We start from the raw sequence: 18,748 nt of genomic DNA, 5'->3' as shown, positions 1-18,748 counted from the left end.
ATTCATGTTCTCCCCATCATGATTAACAAATTTAGAGAGTCATATTCTTCAATTGAATCTAATAGCTGGTCTATGTTACATAAGACACACCAAAATACTTCATACTATGAACTTTTACCATCCAACATGTCAACATTTTTATAAAGCCAAACAACTGTACATAGATTAAACACAAACACCATAGTTTCGAGAACAATTGTTATCAAAATAAATAAGAATAATTACTAAACTTTGATATTGTCTAAAACAAACTAGCAAACTCTGAATATGTTCTCTATGATAACTTCTATTATGCAGTCCTAATTCATATAAGCATTATCTTAAAAACCTTTTGGAGCATGAATATTCCATCTCTCCTCAGGAGGAGATGTTGCTGAGAGTATGTCGCATGCTAAAGAGATCCTCTTCTTATGTATTTTGTCCTTTAGTTCTTCTGGGTCTCCCAAGATCATTCGCACTCCATCAATTACTTCCTCCTTTGCAACTTTCTTCATGATGTGCATGATATATATTTCACAATATGGATAGTCTCTCTTTTGAGGTGTTGGGTAACTAATCATATTTACTCTGTTTACAAGTGGAAGGCGCAGGCTCGACAAGCGTTCATTAATTGCTAACAAGCAGTATTCTGCCATAAGATTAGCATTATCGAGACACTCGTTTTTGGATACAGCTTCCAAGTGTTGTAGTGGAAGAATTCGCCTTTCTCGCATTCATACACAAGAAGCGTCCAATGCACATTTTGGTGTGACATTGGAATAATAATCTTCCTGGTTCCTTCCTCCATATTCCTGATGGGTAAGAAGACAGCAGTGTTTGCTGCTACTTGATGTACTGGGTCACTTAAATAAAACTGAAAAAGAATTAAATTTATCAGTGTAGTAAATATGTACTGAAAATTATAGTGTATAACACATATATGAAAGCATAATATTTGTTACAACATCAAAAAAAAATTGTTTCGTTTTAGTTTCGCAGATATGCTATTCAAATTCTCAATATATAAAACAAATAAGCATGAATTCGAATTCAATGTAAAACAGTATCAGAGATATGCACTGCACTTTACAAATACATGATGCATGTTGTTTATCGAGATAAATTGGAAAACATACCCAGCCTGTTGGATCAATGTGGAGTACTGGAATGTACTTTCTCTGTCCATTCACCGGTTGCTCATTATGATATGCTTTTTTCAGTTGGTATTGCCAGTAATTTATAAGATCTCCCTCTAAAGCCCTGTTATGTAAAAGATCTTCAAATGTCTCTGCAGATAATATGTGATGACCAATCACAGCAGGAGCTTTCCAAGCACTGTTGCTGCAAATTCAAATAATCCAAATCAATTATAAGTTTGATTCTAAACGAAGTACATAAATTTTTGTTAAAATGAAAGGGACCTATCCAAGAGAGACTCACATTGAGGTAGCTTTGTCAAAAAAAGGAGAGAGAAACACTCTTTGTTGTGAACTCAAATCCTTATAGAACGGAGATTTCCTTAGGCTCAACAACTTGTGTGCATTCTTCACTTTTTTAGTAAGTTCTTGCAGATTTGGATCACCTTTAGCTTTTCTCTTTCTCACATTCTCACCATCTTTTTTCTGAACTTTCTCTGTTGGGCAATCTTTTTCAACTGGGTTTTCAGTTCTGGACTTTGTTTTTCGCATTTTAGGTCCCGACAGTCCTTTGCCACTAGCAAACTCAGGATCAACTCTTTTCTGCGGGTGGCTCCGAGTTACTGGCTTCTGAGGGGTGTATGTGATTTTTGGAGTAAGTTTCTTCTCCTTGGATGAGATAGTCGGCTTTTTCTTCTCCTTGTCCATGACTGATGTAGTCGACTTCGCTATTGGTTTGACTTCATTACTCTTTGTAGCCAGCCTATCTTCGAGTCTCTTGGCAAGTGTTACGTCATCTTCCTCTGATGTTTGACTAACTCCAAGTTCGTTATCCTTCAATATACCATAAACGTAAAAAAAAAAATGAGAGACTAAAAAAGCAAAAAAAAAAATGAACAGAATAGAACATATGTATTGTCGGGTTCTTTTCAGTACAGAAGTTATGTACTTTTAGTTTCACTGAGTACATAACATATGTACTGTTGGGTTTTCCCATGTTACTGAACATATGTAACATAAGTGGTCCATTAAGTATTGATAAAGTTGTTACTTTTCACTTTTTTGGTAATTATAATTCTTGATTCCAGTACGCTTGAGCAGTTTCAAGATGGCATCTTGTAGCATTGGTCTTGTAACCGTGTTGCTATCACCAAAGTGTCTAATGTAGAATGGTTTCTGCCTCCATCCACCACCTCCCATCAAAAAGGTGTCATCAGTTCTTCTTCCTGCCATTCTTGGCATTCCAAACATTACACCTATTTTTTCTGGTGTCGACGTGATAATGTGTGTTTCACCTCTTCTAACAAACTCAAATATGAGCTCATTCTTGACTCGACCCCTTTTGTAACACTTCAAGTACTTTTTCACTGCACCTTCCAACTTTTCCCAATGACTTTCTGAGTACTTAGTGTGCCAGAACATCAGAAACATCTGTCCGTAAGAAGATTCGGCTATCTTTTCCAATGTGGCTTCACTCAAAGTATATTTACTCGCCTTCATTCTGGCAACCAGGCTATGTAATGCTGTGAAACCAGACCTATACAACTTCCTAACAGATTTTGGCACAACCTTACCTGCAAAATTTAATTGGTTTTATTTCAGTACAACATTTATGGACTACACATTCATCATCTCAGAAACACAATCGATCACTATTGGCCTTATGTACTTCATATCCAAAGCTCATTATCACATAAACAAAGAAACTGATGAATTTAGAGTACATAAACACTACAATGTCTCAGTTTTTTAGTTATGTACTGCCAATTATGTGCCAGAAACACAAACAATGGTAAATAGACACATAAACAATGTTACCCATTCACTACTGGACTTATGTACTGTCAAAAAACAACCTAATTAAGAAAAAACCTCAGTATTTGATATATGTACTGCTGGCTCTATGTATCAGAAATAAAATGAAACACATTGCATATCACTTTTGATTCTTATTCTACAGTTTTATAGTTATGTACTGCCAATTCTAAGTGCTAGAAACACAAAGTAGAAGTTGCATGTAAACTCTGATAGGTTTTCATAAATTTTTAATCAGTACTTCTAATATGTACTGGTGGATCTATGTCCCAGAAACAAAAAATATACTGAAAGTGTTAGAAATAGTACCTTTTTTCTGAATTGGTGTGTTGTTACTCGGTTTTCTTCGTTTTCTTTTTAGTACATCTATATATTCATCGCCCGATGAACTTTTTGAAGTTTTTTCTTCGATTTCGGTGTTTCAAGCTTTTTACTCTTTTTCCTCTTTGATTTTCGTCTTGAAATTCTTGAATCGTCTTCTGATGTTCTAGGAGCAGTGTTATCATCCATTATTGTTTCTTCTTCTTGGATTGTTCTTGTGATTTTTCTTGTTTTAACCATTATCGGAAGAGAATATAGGTTTTAGGGTTTTTCTCTATTCTTGTGAATCAGAATCGTTGTTTGCAAACTATTCTCTGAATGAATTTTCTTGTAGGGAAACTATTCTCTAAATGAATTTTGGGTTTCTATTCTCTGTGTGAAGAGAAAAATTTTTCTCTTTGAAAATTTCTGAATGTGAAGTCTAAAAACCCCAAGAAGGTGATTGTACGGGAAAGAAAAACCGTAAGAAGGTGGTTGATTTCACACGTGTTTAGTTATAGGGTAAACCGGTCATTTTGCTTGTTTCAAATAACTATGGACCTAATGATAAGTCTAAAACCGGTTGGACCCTACTATAACTAACTTAATGGGCTTAGTACCAAACAACAAATTTTCCTTCAGCAGAATCTACGTTCATGGGTTTATTTTATAGTCTACTAATATTACTACAAGTTTATAACCAGGGTGATTCATTAGAATTTGATGCACCTGGACATCATCCAGTTTGAGGATTGTGGTAGCAATCACGTGATTCACGTCCAAGTTACAGTAATAAAAGGCCCATCTTGCAGTTTTATAGAGTATCGAAAACAAATCAATGGTTGGAACTTTAAACTTGGAGTACTTGTAGCAAGGAAATCCATGTTTAACTCTTTATCTTTCAGGTTTTCAACCATCAGTATATGGAGGCAAATAGCGCTGCTGATATTCTAGCAGAAACTGATGCAATTTTTTTTAAGAGGTAGTTGGACTAATAGTTGTTTAAGTGAAGACTCAATGGATATGGTGCACACTCGTTTTATTCATTCTTTAGATTTTAGATGTGATCAGGTTTTTGGACCCAACTCCAAAGTGTTTCAGTTTTTAATGACAAGTCTCATGCAAAATAGAGTTTATATATGTTGATTGCGGATCCACCACTTCCTTGTTTTTTCTCCAACAATATTTCATTCCATACACGAATTTTATATTAAAGAATCCTTGGATAACATTTTGCACATAGTTAATTCAGTCGGAGAACATCAACTTCTGAACCAAGAAAATAAATCTTTAAAGTACAATGGAATTTGCAAGTGATACATCAAGTTCCAGCTAGCAAAAGATAGACCAACTATTATTGCATGACCACCAGAGAAGCACAAGAAGAAACCTAAACTTGCTGTATAGTGGAAAATGATGCACAGGCCTTCAATTGCAACAACCCCCGGCCTGAGAAGGAGACCCGTTGTTCCCTCCGGACGTCCCTAGGACTCCTCCTCCATATCCCACTTTTATAATTCCATATGACTCGTCATTTGATACATCAATCACACCATCCTGAGTCTTCTTGTATATTATGGCAGCTGTGCTTATGAACGCCTCATCAACATTTTGAGCAGTCTTTGCCGAGGCCTCCATAAATATCAATCCGTTCTCCCTGGCGAATTGTTCACCTTCCTCGGTGCTAACTGTTCTTCTATGAGCAAGATCACCCTTGTTGCCAATGAGCATAACTGTGATGTTTGCATTCGCATGCTGCCTTAAATATTTCAGCCAACTAGCCAAGTGATTGAAAGTTTCCCTCCTCGTGATATCGTAGACCAGCAACGCACCAGCAGCACCTCTGTAATAGAATCTCGTAATTGAGCGAAACGATTCTTGACCAGCCGTATCCCATATTTGGAGCTTTATTGGCTTGTTGTCGATTGTGATCATTCTCGCCCCAAAATCAACACCTATAGTTATGTCATGCACTGGCTGGTACCGCTTGTCGGTAAACTGCAGAAGAAGGCATGATTTTCCAACTCCGGTGTCTCCGATTATAATATACTTGAAGAGATGAGCGTAAGACATCACTACAGTTTTTCAGAATCCCAAATGTGTGATGATCAAATGTACACAAGTAAAACAAGAGAAAAGGAGAAGGAAGAAGGTTTGTTCGATGAAGCAACGGCTCCACCACTTAAATAAACCTCCTAACCTTTCTAATCACATTTCGTTTACGCATATATATTTATAACGAAACACGTTTCGCCAAATCAATCATACTTTTCATCTAGTAGTCATGGGTTATGACTCCACTGTTAAACTAAGTTACACCGACATCAGTACCATAAAATAGTAAACCTGGAGATAAAAGTGATCAAGCTTTAATCTAAATTCACAAAAAGATAGCAATTGTTTTTTTTTTTGGTAGCGGTTGAATTTGGTACAGTAAATTAGAAAAAACATCTGGCCATAAACAGATTGTTATCGGGTTTACACGAGGGAACGACCACGGCGGTGTCGATGTGATGCTTCTTCCTTACGGTCTTCATGTTCATCTTCATGATCATGGTCTCCTCCATTCAAAACAATGTCGTTAGAAACCTCAACAGTAGTACCAATCTCATTAATATCATGTGCTACTCCTTTTGTCGATGTTGTCGAAGATGACGACGACATCCTGAACGCAGATTTTAATCCATTCATCAACTTCCAACCGAATGTTGTCCTTCTTTTTGGATTGTCGTTAAGAGAAGATAGTCTTTCAAGAGAAGGAGTAGAAACGGAAGATGAAGTTGACGAAGAACCAGCACCACCACCATTTCTTTCACCTCCTGATGACACTCCAATATTACTGAAACGATAATTGACCAATGAAGTTGACCCTCTTTCTCCTCTTTCAATCTTATTTTCTGACGATGGCGTATTAAACCGGAGACTTACAGACCTACCCGAAGCAATGTCGTTACCGATTTCCCTCTTCTTCTTCTCAATATCATGATCATACAATACTTTCTTCATGCTCAGTATTTCTCTTTCTAAACGTTCAATCTTAGAACTGGTTGATTCAACAGATGCTTTGAGCTGAGCGGATTGTCGAAGTGCTGCGTCTCTCTGGAGAATCATGCCAAGACTAAGAACTGCAGACTCTTCTTCCATTATCTCTTTGTTTTCACTAACTTTCTTTGGTTGTTTCTTGTATTGCTGCTGCTGCTGCTGCTGGTTGTTATTCTTCATTGACAGAGTAGTGACAATCGAGTCGCGGGTATTAAACTGCTCAACTAGCATTGCTCGAATTATGAACCTCAATGGCATTCTGGGATTCTGTACTGCATTCACAATTACATTTGATGATAACTTGTTACAATCTATTGAACTGCATAGTTTGTTCTTCTCTTCTTCCTTCAGTCTGTCACAGTTTTCCTGTACAAAAGGAGAAGTGTAAGCAGCGGAGTGTAGTAGGAAAAATGAAATGGTCAAAAAAGGTCAAACGAATTTTTACCTTCAGATAAGAGTCAACGATTTTGTAGAGAAGATCATGACTGCGAGTAAGCAAATAATGCATAGAATCTGCGATTAAATCAAAATCATCAACATTCAAGGACCCGACTTCGTCCATCCAACTGCAAATGCCTTCATTCCCATCCATCAAATCCAACGATTCAATACATCTACTAGCTAGTAACGCCGTTTCCTCAGCCTCAGGAAGTAAACCCAAACAAGAACGGAGAATGATAGCGGCGTAATCCTTGTTACCGGTGACAGCTTTTGAAAAATACGATTCCGTTATGAATTTCAAGTTCTCTTCGCTGTGATTATTGTTGTTGTTATCCTCGTTCATATCTAACAACTCAGCTGCAATTCTAAGGGCAGCCACATTAAACGGCGTTATAACGACGTATGAACTGTAACAGAAATCTGCCACCGTAGAGAATGTTTCTGCCGTTATATTCAACGGTGGAGTAAGATTAATAACGGAAGAGTCCTTCAATTCTCGTTTTAGATATCCACTTTTCGATACCAGAGGATCCTATGGAAACAAAATGAAGAAATATTTAATACACCCTGTCTGGTTATTAATTACTGAAATGTACTACTCATTCAGTCATTTCCAACAAAATAAAATAAACAAATTATGTTAAAAAATTGTTTAATAATAGCCGTCGGATGACAAAGATTTGGTTCGATATACGTGGGAATTAATAATTTTACGGCTAAAATCATTAAAATGAACTTGGTAATATCATATAATCATGATTCATAAATTATATACCGGTACCATTACTACTCACAAATATCAAAACAAGTTCTCTGAAAATGCCTTCAAATTCCACCAAAAAGGAGTTATTTGGGTTTTAACTTGTAAGTGCTGATTTACGATGAGTTTATGAACATGCAAAACGTTTCAGTTGAATTGGCGTAAAAAATTTAAGGTTAAAAAAACGTCAGGAAAAATGCGTTTATGCTTGTAAAAATAAAAATAAAATTTACCTTGTGAAGACGAAAGGATTGATCTTGAACTTTGATCAAGACATCAGTTTGGAATCCTGTAGCTAATGACCTAATTAAACAAATCGGAATAAGAAAAGGAAAATGAAGAATCATCAATTTTGTAGTACTAATTTAAACAACAAGAGAGGAAAATCTAAGAATAATGAAAAGTATATATATGATTATGATAATCTTACCAAGCTTGTACCGTGTTATCGAGGCTTGATGATGGTAGATGAGTAGAAGGAGTGAGTAAAAGAGAAGAAGATGTTGAAGTAGTAGAAGGAGAAGAGGAATAACATTCTTCTATTTCTTCATGATCTTCTTCTTCGTAAATGGTTTCTACTACCTCTAAATCTTTCCAACCCCTCATTTTCTCAGTCACTCTAGAGAAGAAGATATTCTAAAATATTGAGTTTACCAGAGATTTTTTGCAATATATAAGTTAATCATACAGATGTTCATCTACAAGAAGTGTATGTAGGTTAATAGGGGTTGGGTTGTTAATGAGAGGGTTTAGGTTGGTGCATTGAATGTGGGCATGTGAAGAATCATAAATGCTATTGCTAACATTCACTTCCATTCCATTTTATTTTTACTATTTCAGAATTTTGAATCCTTTTGGATTTCGGGTTCAGTGGTTTGTGTTGGGTACACTCACATTGAAACAGTGTCTAAATCTGGTTTTACCAAAATTGAGCTTTTTTATGGACCATTCCAACTTGGTCTATGACATCCGGATATGCTTCATTTCTCCTTTTTTGAAAGCTCTAATGTTTTGGAGGGAATTCCTCTTTGTTGCCTAGTTGATGAAAATGTCATGTCCTAACAAGTCTAGTTTTGCTTCAGAAAAGAAGACATAGAATTATTTTTATTTTATTTTGCTGATATTTTTCTTGCGGTTGAATTGCTGATTTGGTGTTCTTGGTGACCCATAATTTTCAACTATGCACTGCATGCCAAGTAATCTCCAGGAAAAGAGAAGTGTGAGAGTATTTAATTAAATGTGGCGCCATCTTCAAAATGGTTTGTTTTATGGTGTGTTGCTCTCGTTTCCTTGGACCATATAGGTGGATATATGTTTATATCATGGGTAGATATTTGGTATCTCTTTGAATGGACCAACTGTACATACAATACCATAAATACGATTTGAAAGCTTTTAGTGCCAAAGGCTAGCTTCTACAGAAGAATAATTGGCCGATTAAATGGCTTTCTGTACGGTTTAAAATTTAAGTGTTCATCTTATCTGATCTTTTTGTTAAAATATTGGCGCCTTTTTAATTGTTTAATTGCAGTGGAGAAGTGATTTTGACAAAAAATCGGAAATCGGTTATCAACCTAAGCATTATTCAGTTCAAAACAAAGCAACTGTTGGTCAAAAAACCATTTTTTGGGTACTTTTCAGATGCAATCTACACTCCGACCCACAGTTCTATAATTTTTCTACCCTTATGTGTGAGACTGTTGACAGTAATCATATAGTTGTCCACACTTAAGATTCTTGTAATGCATAAAGTTTGAGATGAAATTACGCTTTACCCAGATGGTTTTACCGGTATGAGTTATGACTTGGTAATGTTGCATCTCTAGTAATCAAGCCTATGCGGAATGAACATATTCCTGAGAGTTGTAAGAATAATTCTCTCAAGTAAATTTTGATTTGGAAAATCAACATACAATTATATTGTACATGCTTGGTTGAATCCAAGTCTGAAGTTGTTTACTAAGTAACAAAATTGCCTTGTGTGGGGAGTCTCAGACACGTATGAGGAGGTCTTCAATGTCAGTTATGCTACTTGAGCCTTTAGCAGGAAGGCTCACAACCAGCTGACCACACGCACCCATTATATCCTGACCCATTTGCTTTCTGATTGTCGTCCGAATATTATAAGTACCTCTAAGAATCTGTTGGAATTTTACAACTCCTTGATCAGTACTGGTACTGAACTTGCTCAAGCTCCCAATTGGATTGAAAGGTATGAGATTTATAACCTGTTCCCAAAGAAAACACAAATTATTATATCAAATATTGAAAAAACAAGTCTTTCTCAAAGCGTCAAGTATTATCACTTGAAAGATGATTCACGTAATCCTGTCAAGAAAACAGTTAAGACTGGTAGTCATGAATCAAAATCCAAAAAGGTTTTTCTAGCATCCTTCAAGAGTAGAGAAGGAATCAGCAATTTTTCCATCTTAATCTAGACTTGAGAGTAGAGATGTCCTCACCACTTGGAACTTCTCAAGCAATTTTGCAAGATCATGGGCCTGCTGCTCGCCATCATTTACCCCTTCGAGCATGATATACTCGATGAATATTTTCTGTTGACTGACAATCAAAGAAAATGAATCAGATTATGCTCCACAACCCACAATTTTGGAGTATCAGATCCATACCTTTTCTGTTGAAAGACATGTAGAGAATCCATGAGCTTATCCAAAGAAAAACTTGCCGCTGTGGGCATTATCTGACAACGAAGTTTTTGATCCGGTGCATGTAGTGAAACTGCCAAGTTTACACTCGGTAGATCATCGTGGAGCTTTTTGATAGCAGGAATTATCCCAACCTACAATATTAATCACAGTGATTACACATAAACTCTGTTTTAACTAGTTACTGAATTAAGAATCTCACGTCTATACGTTTTTGACTAGCAACATCCTTTAAATACTTCAGCAGCAGAACTTGACCACTGAAATAAATGGCACTTCTCATTATCCAAGATTATATCCAGAAAGATGGAGGCTCCATTTTGGAAGTTATGGTATTAGTTTTCTTTCTATTAGGCCTATCGTTACACTACCTACAACTTTCAGATGCTCAAGCCTCAAGCAACATAGTATGAAGTATCAGTATGTTTGACAATGGTTCGTTTGAGATTGGGATATTACGCTATACATTTTGCAACGAAAAACTTCAGAAGAATTGGCATTAAAACACAAATACAGTATTTACTATTTATTAACTCCCTCTTTGAAGTGTTTCACTTTTTCTTTCACTAAAGTGTTCGCTCGTTCTATGGATATGGGAGAAGAAAATGTGGTTATTCTAAGAAACATGTGTGATAACTGCAGTTCAAATAACCCGTGTGCAGAAAATAACAAGAGAGAAAAGAACTGTTGGGTTGCTTATTCTAGGTAAGTACCAAATAAAAATGTGAGAAACTTAAGACTTTTACTCAGCTAAACAAGCGTTTTGGAGGCTACACAAATTCATATCAGGTCTTCTGCTAACAAAAAACACTTCAACTCTCAATATCATCATAACAAAACCCTATGCATGGCACAAATAGGATTTAAACGTTTGCAACTAGTTGCAGTCTACCAAACATGAACAGAACTTTTCGAAAAATAAAAAGGAATTATGAGCTAAAATTATGAAAGTGGAGGACACACCAGCCAGTAACATGGAATAATTAGTAACATCAGAGTGGAAAATGAATGGAACTAAGTTAAGTTTGTAGTACCTACAGTTGATACAGTAATTTTCCTTGGTGATATCTGAAATGGGTATCCAATCATGCTCCTAACCGCTTCCACCACGTTAGTATAGTTGTTCAATGGTTCACCCATTCCCTGTTAACATTTCATATCAACAAAAGCCATTAGTTTTTGTGGACAAAAAGGTTACATGCCTTGAAAGCAAGAGGATCAAGTGATCAACCAAAACCTCTCCAACAGTTATGAATTACCCATAATTTTCTAAATCACCATAACCAACAAGGTGAAATCAAGCAAAACAAAAAGCTGAACGAAGCACATGGCCACAAGCCAAAACCAACATTACCAAGCACACACACAACAGATATATCAGGCCTTGATAAGTAATCGGGGGATGTTGCATAGGAATTTTATATTTTATAAAGTAACGCAAATGAATAAGAAAACAATTTTGCCAAAGAAACTATATTAATATTGTAAAGGAAGGGCAGAGGTTTCAACTCACTCTAGAAACCAACCAAAAATATGAAACTGAGTTTAGGTTCAAGGATCTTACACCCTACTAATTTTTTTGGGAAAGGCAGTCATTCATAATAACAAGTAACAACTTGCCTTGTCTTTAACAAAATTGCACTTGCTCCCAAATCTCATTTTCAACTAGTTTCATAGTGTTACCAGTTTAAACATTTGACCAAGGAAAAAAAGATAATCCATGTCTTGTTCCCATGATATTAAAACCCACTAGTACGAGTAAATATTTAGTCGATCCAGTGAGAACTGATTATCATATTACCTAAGTCTGAGCTTGATAACTGATTTTATGAGCCCTGCCCCTAAGCCCTTACCCCAGGTTGATATAAGGCTAACATAGACTGAGATTAAAATGAAAATATTTTCATGTTGATATAAAGTTGGTGCCAGCCGTTCCCAGATAGCGAGCCCACGTTGTACAAATATGCTTTTTAACCACTGTCTGCGCTATGTTTTTGCGATTCTTTTACTAGTAAAGTCTACTGAAAAATTAGGATAAACAGCTCCAAATCCCTAAGAAAAATACTATAGAACAATATGTTGTAATTTAAAAAAAGAAAGAGCCAAGTAAAGAAAGTTACATACCATGAAAACAATGTTCCTTATTTCACATAAACGAGAAGCGTGAACCAATTGTTCCACTATTTCTCCTGATGATAAATGATTTTTAAACCCCATGCTTCCGGTTGCACAAAACGTGCAAGCCATTTTGCATCCCACCTGTGATAGAGAGAAAAATTGACTTAGGACTTAGAAGACTATCATCATGAACCAGGCTACTGGCCATAGTTAGGTTACTGATGTACTGCTGAAAAGGGGGCTAATCTAAGCCCAAGAAAAGGAAAGCATAGATATCAGAATTTGTCAGAGCATTAGCTAGATAAATAACTCCTAGGAGGCGCTATAGCTATATAAGGGGATGTAAGGTATAGCAGAATCGTATGTCTTTTATTCATATAATTTGAATTTTGACTTTGTGGGACTTATCTCTATGTGTTCTAGCGTTTAGACGAAGTTCTCAATTTTCCACTCTATACTTTTACTTCTTTTTAAAAAATAGAGAGGAATGGAGTTTTATTCAAACATTTGAGTCACTTCGTTTTCTTTAGAGTGAACCGACAAACTCAATTAGGGGTCCATGAATAAACAGACACTAACCTGGGATGACACACACAGGGTTGCCCTTACACCACCTGGGCGTGGCTTTCCTCCGCACATCCCCAAACGAGAATCATATCTCATTATCACAGCTTCTACAAAAGCTCCATTCTACAAGAAAGAATAAGTTTTGTCAGATTAGTGAAATTCATGAACAGACACAAAGATGAACACAGTATTGGTGGTGAAACATATGCATCTTTATTTGTGTGAGAATGCCATTGACATTTCTCTTTAGTAGTTCCAGAGCAATTAGTTGTCAATAATCGAAGGCTACACACATGATTTTGAGCATTGTCTAACCATTCAAGGGTATTAAATCTTAATCCTCCGAATATTCGTACTGAGATTATCTGACAACAAAGGGCGGAACTTAAAGATAACCAACTCATAACTATCTTACAATTACATCCAATTTACTTACAATTAGTTAAATAACCAATTAACTAAAAAGCCATTTGAATTCAGATTTAGGGTTTTTATGACACCTCACAAAACCCTGATTGAGAAATTTAAAACGAGTTTGTGAGAGAGAGGGATATAGAACCTGCAGCTTTACAAGAAGCTTGGTAGTGACGTTGTCGAGAGATTCAAGAACGGTATCAACAGTTGAAGTAGAGGTTTTAAACTTAGATTGAAGTAGAGGGTATAGAGCTGATGGTAACGAAGGTATTTCATCAAACTTACAATTAGGGTTTTTAATTACATACCTGCACATTCACATTACACAGATAATTAGCTAGACATATAAAGAATAAAAGAGAGATTTTCTAAAGGAGAGAGTTGTGGTGTTTTTCTTACTTCCATATTTGAGGGATGAAGCTGGTATTAATTCCGGCCTTTTCTAATTCAGTTCTGAGGGCAGGTGAATCGAAAATCGATTTAACCGCCATCAATTTCCCCTGACTTTATACCTTCTACCTTGATTTCTGTTATCGGCTCCACTTCTCTAAGATCGCAACAAGAGATCTTCTAAACTTCCAAACGCTGCCTTTTATTTATGCCGCCTGACATTTCAACACGACAAGAATCCGTTTTACTATTGGTATACTTTAGCAGAGGGTGCGCGGCTCAATCGGCCATATTAGGTTAGGTTATTTGCTTATTGAGGGTCACTCCCATCTGTCGGTGCCATTTTAAATTTTGATTGGCTTTACCTGCGTGCGATTGGAGCATCTCCAACAGAAGGTGTAAAAAATCCCACGTGGATTTTTTATTTAGAGCAAGTCTTATGGTGGAATCCAAACTATTTCAAGTGTGGAAAAATCATGAAATGTCAAGTCTAGTGGCTTCCAAGTTGGGGTCTTCCACAGAAAATCCAAGCAAGGTTCCACGGTTTCGTGGAAGGGTTCGTGGAATCCATCTGAACGCCAATAAGAATAGCGTTAAACGCAATTAAGAATGGAGCTAAAAAAACGCAATTAAGAGTTGTGTTTTTTTTTTGTCCGTAGATTTAAAATGAGTTGTTGAAATCTAACGGCTGAAAAAAAGCTTCATTCTTAATTCCGATATTTTAGCTTCATTCTTAATTGCGTTTTTTTAGCTCCATTAAGAATAGCGTTTCTACTATTCCACCATTACACTTGCGCTTCCATCCACAGTTCCAAGTGCTGAGGTGGCGTGGAAGATGGATGGATTCCACCATAAGACTTGCTCTTAGTCCTTTTATTTATGGGATCTACACATAGAGTAAATATAGGACCTCATATCTAAAAAACCATCTCCAACAATGAGAATTTTAACCCTTAGAATTAAAAGAAAATTGGTTAAAAACATGACGTGGAGGTGCAACTGGAGGTGTAGATAACACTTTCTTGAACACCTTCATATTTAATAATTGGTCCCTCCTAATTTATAGGACCATATTGTTGGAGATGGATTTATGCCAAATGGGAGTCTAAAATCCTATGCGTCACTAAAAATAAATAGATCCACCATCTCTTGGAGATGCTCTTATGCATTTCTTTCTTTTCTTTTTACAGTCAGTGGCCAAGGTATAAATATCACACACTTATGATTGGTAGCCGATTGAGATTTCAAATGACTTCAGAAGAGTTTCCAGAATTATAACATGTTTGGATACAGAAGTAGAAGTAAGAAGTGTTTCTGTACTTCTCAGAAGTTAAAAAGTGGATAAGTTAGTTTGACAATTGCATGACTTTTAAGCAAAAAAATTAATAAGTAAGTTTGGAAACATAACCAAAATCAATAAGTAAGTTTGGCAACATAATCATTGTAAAAATATTGTTATTTATGTTTGTTCTTGTTCCTCCGTCTGTAAAAGAACGACTTTTCCTTTTTCTTATGGTTCAGGGTTCAGCCATACAGGGTTGGTAGGTGAATCCTTAAACAACGGTAGTAATCCTTAAAAAGAAAATTATATAACCTATAAATACCAAGCATAATCCTTTTGCGTTTGTAGTAGTTTAGGATGGTTTAAAGTTACGAAAATTAATACACATTTTTCATAATGGAAGACGATAATACATGGACATGCCTAGACGAAACCCATCTAGGTAAGAATCCATGTCATGTCGTCTCCTTTAAGCCTCACTAGTATATAAGTTGGCATAAGTCACAATTTCACAAATATCACTTGGTCCTTCACCTTCGAAATCCCAGTTTCTTCGAACGGAGGCATTGTGGCTTGGTTTGAACTTGAAGCTATAACTATTCTAACAAACAATGAAGAACAATATCCTAAATACCTCCTAATTAATGTAAAACATGTAAACTTCATCGTCTAATAATTTTAACATCCAAGTCCCCAATGCAACCAAAAATCAGAAAACAATATGTAGAGACAGAGATTTTAAGGAGGTTTTAGATCTTAAACCCCAATGTTGATTTCTACTTTTGTAGATCTACATCAATCACTATCAGTAAAGAAAAATTATCAAACAAAAAAAAAATGAAATAAGAAAACCAACATATATTAACAACGATAAAAGATGCATACAATCAGATGTACATCATCCATGTCATGTAATGTATGCTTATATAAGGATTAAACCCCAATGTTGATTTCTAATTTTGTATATCTACATCAATCACTATCAGTAAAGAAAAATTATCAAACAAAAAAAAATGAAATAAGAAAACCAACATATATTAACAACGATAAAAGATACATACAATCAGATGTACATCATCCATGTCATGTTATGTATGCTTATATAAGGATTAACTAGATAAAGATGATTTATTATTTTTGAAAGATACAAATTATAAAACCGAATCAATTCAATCTCATAACAAAATTTCATCATCGATCTTACCATGAATAGTAATTGATGAGAAAAAGAGAAAAATAAATTACCCTAGTTATTGTTTCAGAGCATGTTGTTCTTCTCTTACAACTCTTTTGAGGAAATAAAATTGGTGAGAGTTAATACCGAGGAGAGTAATAAAAGATAAAGGGAAGGAAAAAGTATATGAACACGGTTAACAAGGCGAAGCAGCTTCTCGAAGAAGTTGAAATCCAAAAATTTCGGCTGTAAAAAAGGCACTTTTCGACTTTTAAAAGTCCATCTATAATACGCTTCCCACCCTAACTTTCGAAATTTCAACTTACAGAAGTCGAAAAATAGCTTTTGTTTTCCTATCCAAACAGGCTATTACTGTTAGTCCGTATAGATTTTTGTAGAGTCTCCTAATATCTCATGTTATTGATTAGAGATATTTTTTAAAGAATTTAAATTCTCTGGAACTATATGTTATTGGATTAGGATTTCATAAGAGTCACTCCGGCATCCCTATTATTCGCATGAGAATTGAAAGTCATTGATTTGTACTTTTCAGAGATTTGTGGCGATTTTTCTAATGAAAATAGGCATGGTAGGAATCTCTCATCAAGATGTGATATTTTGGGAGACTTGGAAATTTATGGAATATTTATTTTTTGAGAGTAAGACCTTTTTTTTGTTGAGCTGGTGACCTAGAGACCAACCATTTGCACAGTGATCCAGCCGACCTCATCTGAATATATTGGACATCTCATCTCTCTTCTTCTTTTCCCCCGTGCATACTGTTAATACATGAAAATAACTACCCCTTAGTAGGTCCATGGAGCCCCTAAAGAAAGGGTAAACCCATTAGGTAACATGGGGACTTGAGAACTAAGGCCCAAGTCCAATAGGATATATTTATGGAAATATGAAGGATATGAAAGGAATTAATAAGAAGTAGAAGGTTATATTAGGAGAAATGACAATAAAGATAAATAAAAAGACTTCTATGACATGTGGCATAATGTCATGAGAAGAGGTATTTTGGGGAAAGCGTATGAAAGGAAGGACATAGTATAATGGAAAGCAATCTCTATCTCATACTATTATAAGAAATGTGTTGTCATTGTTGCTAGGACGTGCAGGACCCTTGTCATCTTTACCTATCAACATTTGGAGACCACAGTGGGAGGCTCGTCTCTATCCAAATATCAATAAGGGAGCACTGGAGAATCAACCAGTCGATTAGCCGCTCAACCTTGAAGGTGAGAGAACAAGAGTGGCACGCGGAGGAATAGTGCAGAGTCCGATCATACAAGGAGGAGGGGCGAAAGCTTTGCAAGGAAAATACAAATAGCAAACGCTCGAAAGAACACCACCCGCTCGACCAACTTTACGAGACATTCAAAAATAATTGGAGGATAATATCATAAAGGAGCAAGAACTAAATAAATTAATGAAGGCAGCGGAAGCAGGGCAGGGCGCTACTAAAGAAAACAATGCAGATGGGGAAGGACCCGCGATCATGACAAATGAGGCAATAACAAGATACCTGGAGGCCAGCTACCGACTGGCGAAACAAGACAACTACGATTTCATGAACGTCCATACACTTCGGAAGTCACAGAGTGCGAACACTTTAGCCGGTTCAAAGTGTACAACGGATAAGGGAATGCGTGCGAAAACCTCAGCCGGTTCCTATCAACTATGAACAATTAGGCGACGATTGGAAAGTTGTGCCTAAGGGAATTCCCCAAGTCACTCTCAGATACATCATTCACCTGGTATGTGATAAGCATGATAGTGCGATGCTTTTTCACCCATAATTATAATAGTTATGACTCATTATTTCTCTAATAAACTTGTTTTAGATGTCTTTTCAAGGAAATAAAATCTTATGGAGAAAGTTGCTCGAAAAGTGTTTTTTGCATCCCGAGGACAACTGCTAAAAGAACCCCTACTTTGGATAAGGGGCACCTCAGCTGGACACTTCCTATTTACACTCCACATACGGATAGGGGCGACCTTCTTGTTCCTCATTTAAACAACATAAGTTGGCGGGAAAATGTTGGAGCACACGACCAGATTTAGGGTTCGATTTTTAGAAATCTTCTAAAGAGACTCAATGGCTGAGATTGATTGTATAGACGAGAATTAGTCAAACAGGAATGATATGGGCAGTGGATTCCAAGGAATTGGGCTGGATATTTGGTTTGAAGAAAACAGAGAATATTATTCTCGGGTTATTTACGGAAAGTTATGATGGGATTTCTGAGGAGGTTTAGTGAGACTTAATCACCGGAACCGATCGATATTTACCTGTTAGCATAAAACATGGCTGATTCAGTTGTTTGTTTCGACTAGACTTGGCTGAATCATTGGAACTGAAGAAACAGGGACGTGTATTTCTTCCGTGAGAAAAACTAGGGGTTATGTTGAGTTTACTTGTGGAAGATACGTGAAGATTTGTTGCTGCATGAGTTTGACTCAATCTTAGATGAGTATTCAGCGTGTTTGGAGTGTGTAAACACAAGTCAGTTGCGTGAGGAGTTAAAAAAAGGGAAGAAAATATTCTCAAGGAGATATTCTTTAGTGCCGAGCGAATGGAGAATTATATGGAGTTATGACGGGATATTCCGGTGCTGCGAGGCTATATAAAATGTTGAGGATTCACAGAACAGGTGA

At 36.2% G+C, this 18,748-nt stretch overlaps 3 protein-coding genes across 3 annotated transcripts; all 3 read right to left on the bottom strand.

The window, feature by feature from the left end:
- Positions 1–4,433: 4,433 nt before the first annotated feature.
- LOC113278060 (ras-related protein RABB1c-like) lies at positions 4,434–5,417 on the bottom strand. The gene has a single exon (XM_026526995.1). The coding sequence runs from the start codon at positions 5,301–5,303 to the stop codon at positions 4,659–4,661; it is 645 nt and encodes a 214-aa protein (XP_026382780.1). The 5' UTR covers positions 5,304–5,417; the 3' UTR covers positions 4,434–4,658.
- Positions 5,418–5,462: 45 nt separating this feature from the next.
- Positions 5,463–8,135, bottom strand: LOC113283494 (BTB/POZ domain-containing protein At3g49900-like). The gene is made up of 4 exons (XM_026532768.1): positions 7,904–8,135; positions 7,707–7,776; positions 6,718–7,245; positions 5,463–6,638 (listed from the first exon to the last, which is right to left on the bottom strand). Exons 1-4 carry the CDS (start codon positions 8,077–8,079, stop codon positions 5,709–5,711), a joined length of 1,704 nt encoding a protein of 567 aa, XP_026388553.1. The 5' UTR covers positions 8,080–8,135; the 3' UTR covers positions 5,463–5,708.
- Positions 8,136–9,237: 1,102 nt separating this feature from the next.
- LOC113283493 (dual-specificity RNA methyltransferase RlmN-like) lies at positions 9,238–13,925 on the bottom strand. Its single transcript, XM_026532767.1, has 8 exons — positions 13,638–13,925; positions 13,384–13,546; positions 12,837–12,947; positions 12,264–12,398; positions 11,178–11,282; positions 10,104–10,273; positions 9,936–10,035; positions 9,238–9,701 (listed from the first exon to the last, which is right to left on the bottom strand). The coding sequence occupies exons 1-8, from the start codon at positions 13,727–13,729 to the stop codon at positions 9,465–9,467; spliced, it is 1,113 nt and encodes a 370-aa protein (XP_026388552.1). The 5' UTR covers positions 13,730–13,925; the 3' UTR covers positions 9,238–9,464.
- Positions 13,926–18,748: the final 4,823 nt, after the last annotated feature.

This window comes from Papaver somniferum, chromosome 5, assembly GCF_003573695.1.
Source record: "Papaver somniferum cultivar HN1 chromosome 5, ASM357369v1, whole genome shotgun sequence".
NCBI classification, from domain to species: Eukaryota; Viridiplantae; Streptophyta; class Magnoliopsida; order Ranunculales; family Papaveraceae; genus Papaver; species Papaver somniferum.
This window is presented reverse-complemented; position numbering and strand designations above follow the sequence as displayed.

Coding starts and splice junctions, on each gene's coding strand:
- LOC113278060 (XM_026526995.1), bottom strand. CDS start 5,303: ATGTCTTACGCTCATCTCTTCAAGTATATTATAATCGGAGACACCGGA.
- LOC113283494 (XM_026532768.1), bottom strand. CDS start 8,079: ATGAGGGGTTGGAAAGATTTAGAGGTAGTAGAAACCATTTACGAAGAA. Junction 7,777..7,903: donor GATAACACGGTACAAGCTTG/GTAAGATTATCA, acceptor TTGTTTAATTAG/GTCATTAGCTACAGGATTCC. Junction 7,246..7,706: donor AATCCTTTCGTCTTCACAAG/GTAAATTTTATT, acceptor TTGTTTCCATAG/GATCCTCTGGTATCGAAAAG.
- LOC113283493 (XM_026532767.1), bottom strand. CDS start 13,729: ATGGCGGTTAAATCGATTTTCGATTCACCTGCCCTCAGAACTGAATTA. Junction 13,547..13,637: donor TTCATCCCTCAAATATGGAA/GTAAGAAAAACA, acceptor GTGAATGTGCAG/GTATGTAATTAAAAACCCTA. Junction 10,036..10,103: donor CATGTCTTTCAACAGAAAAG/GTATGGATCTGA, acceptor TTTGATTGTCAG/TCAACAGAAAATATTCATCG.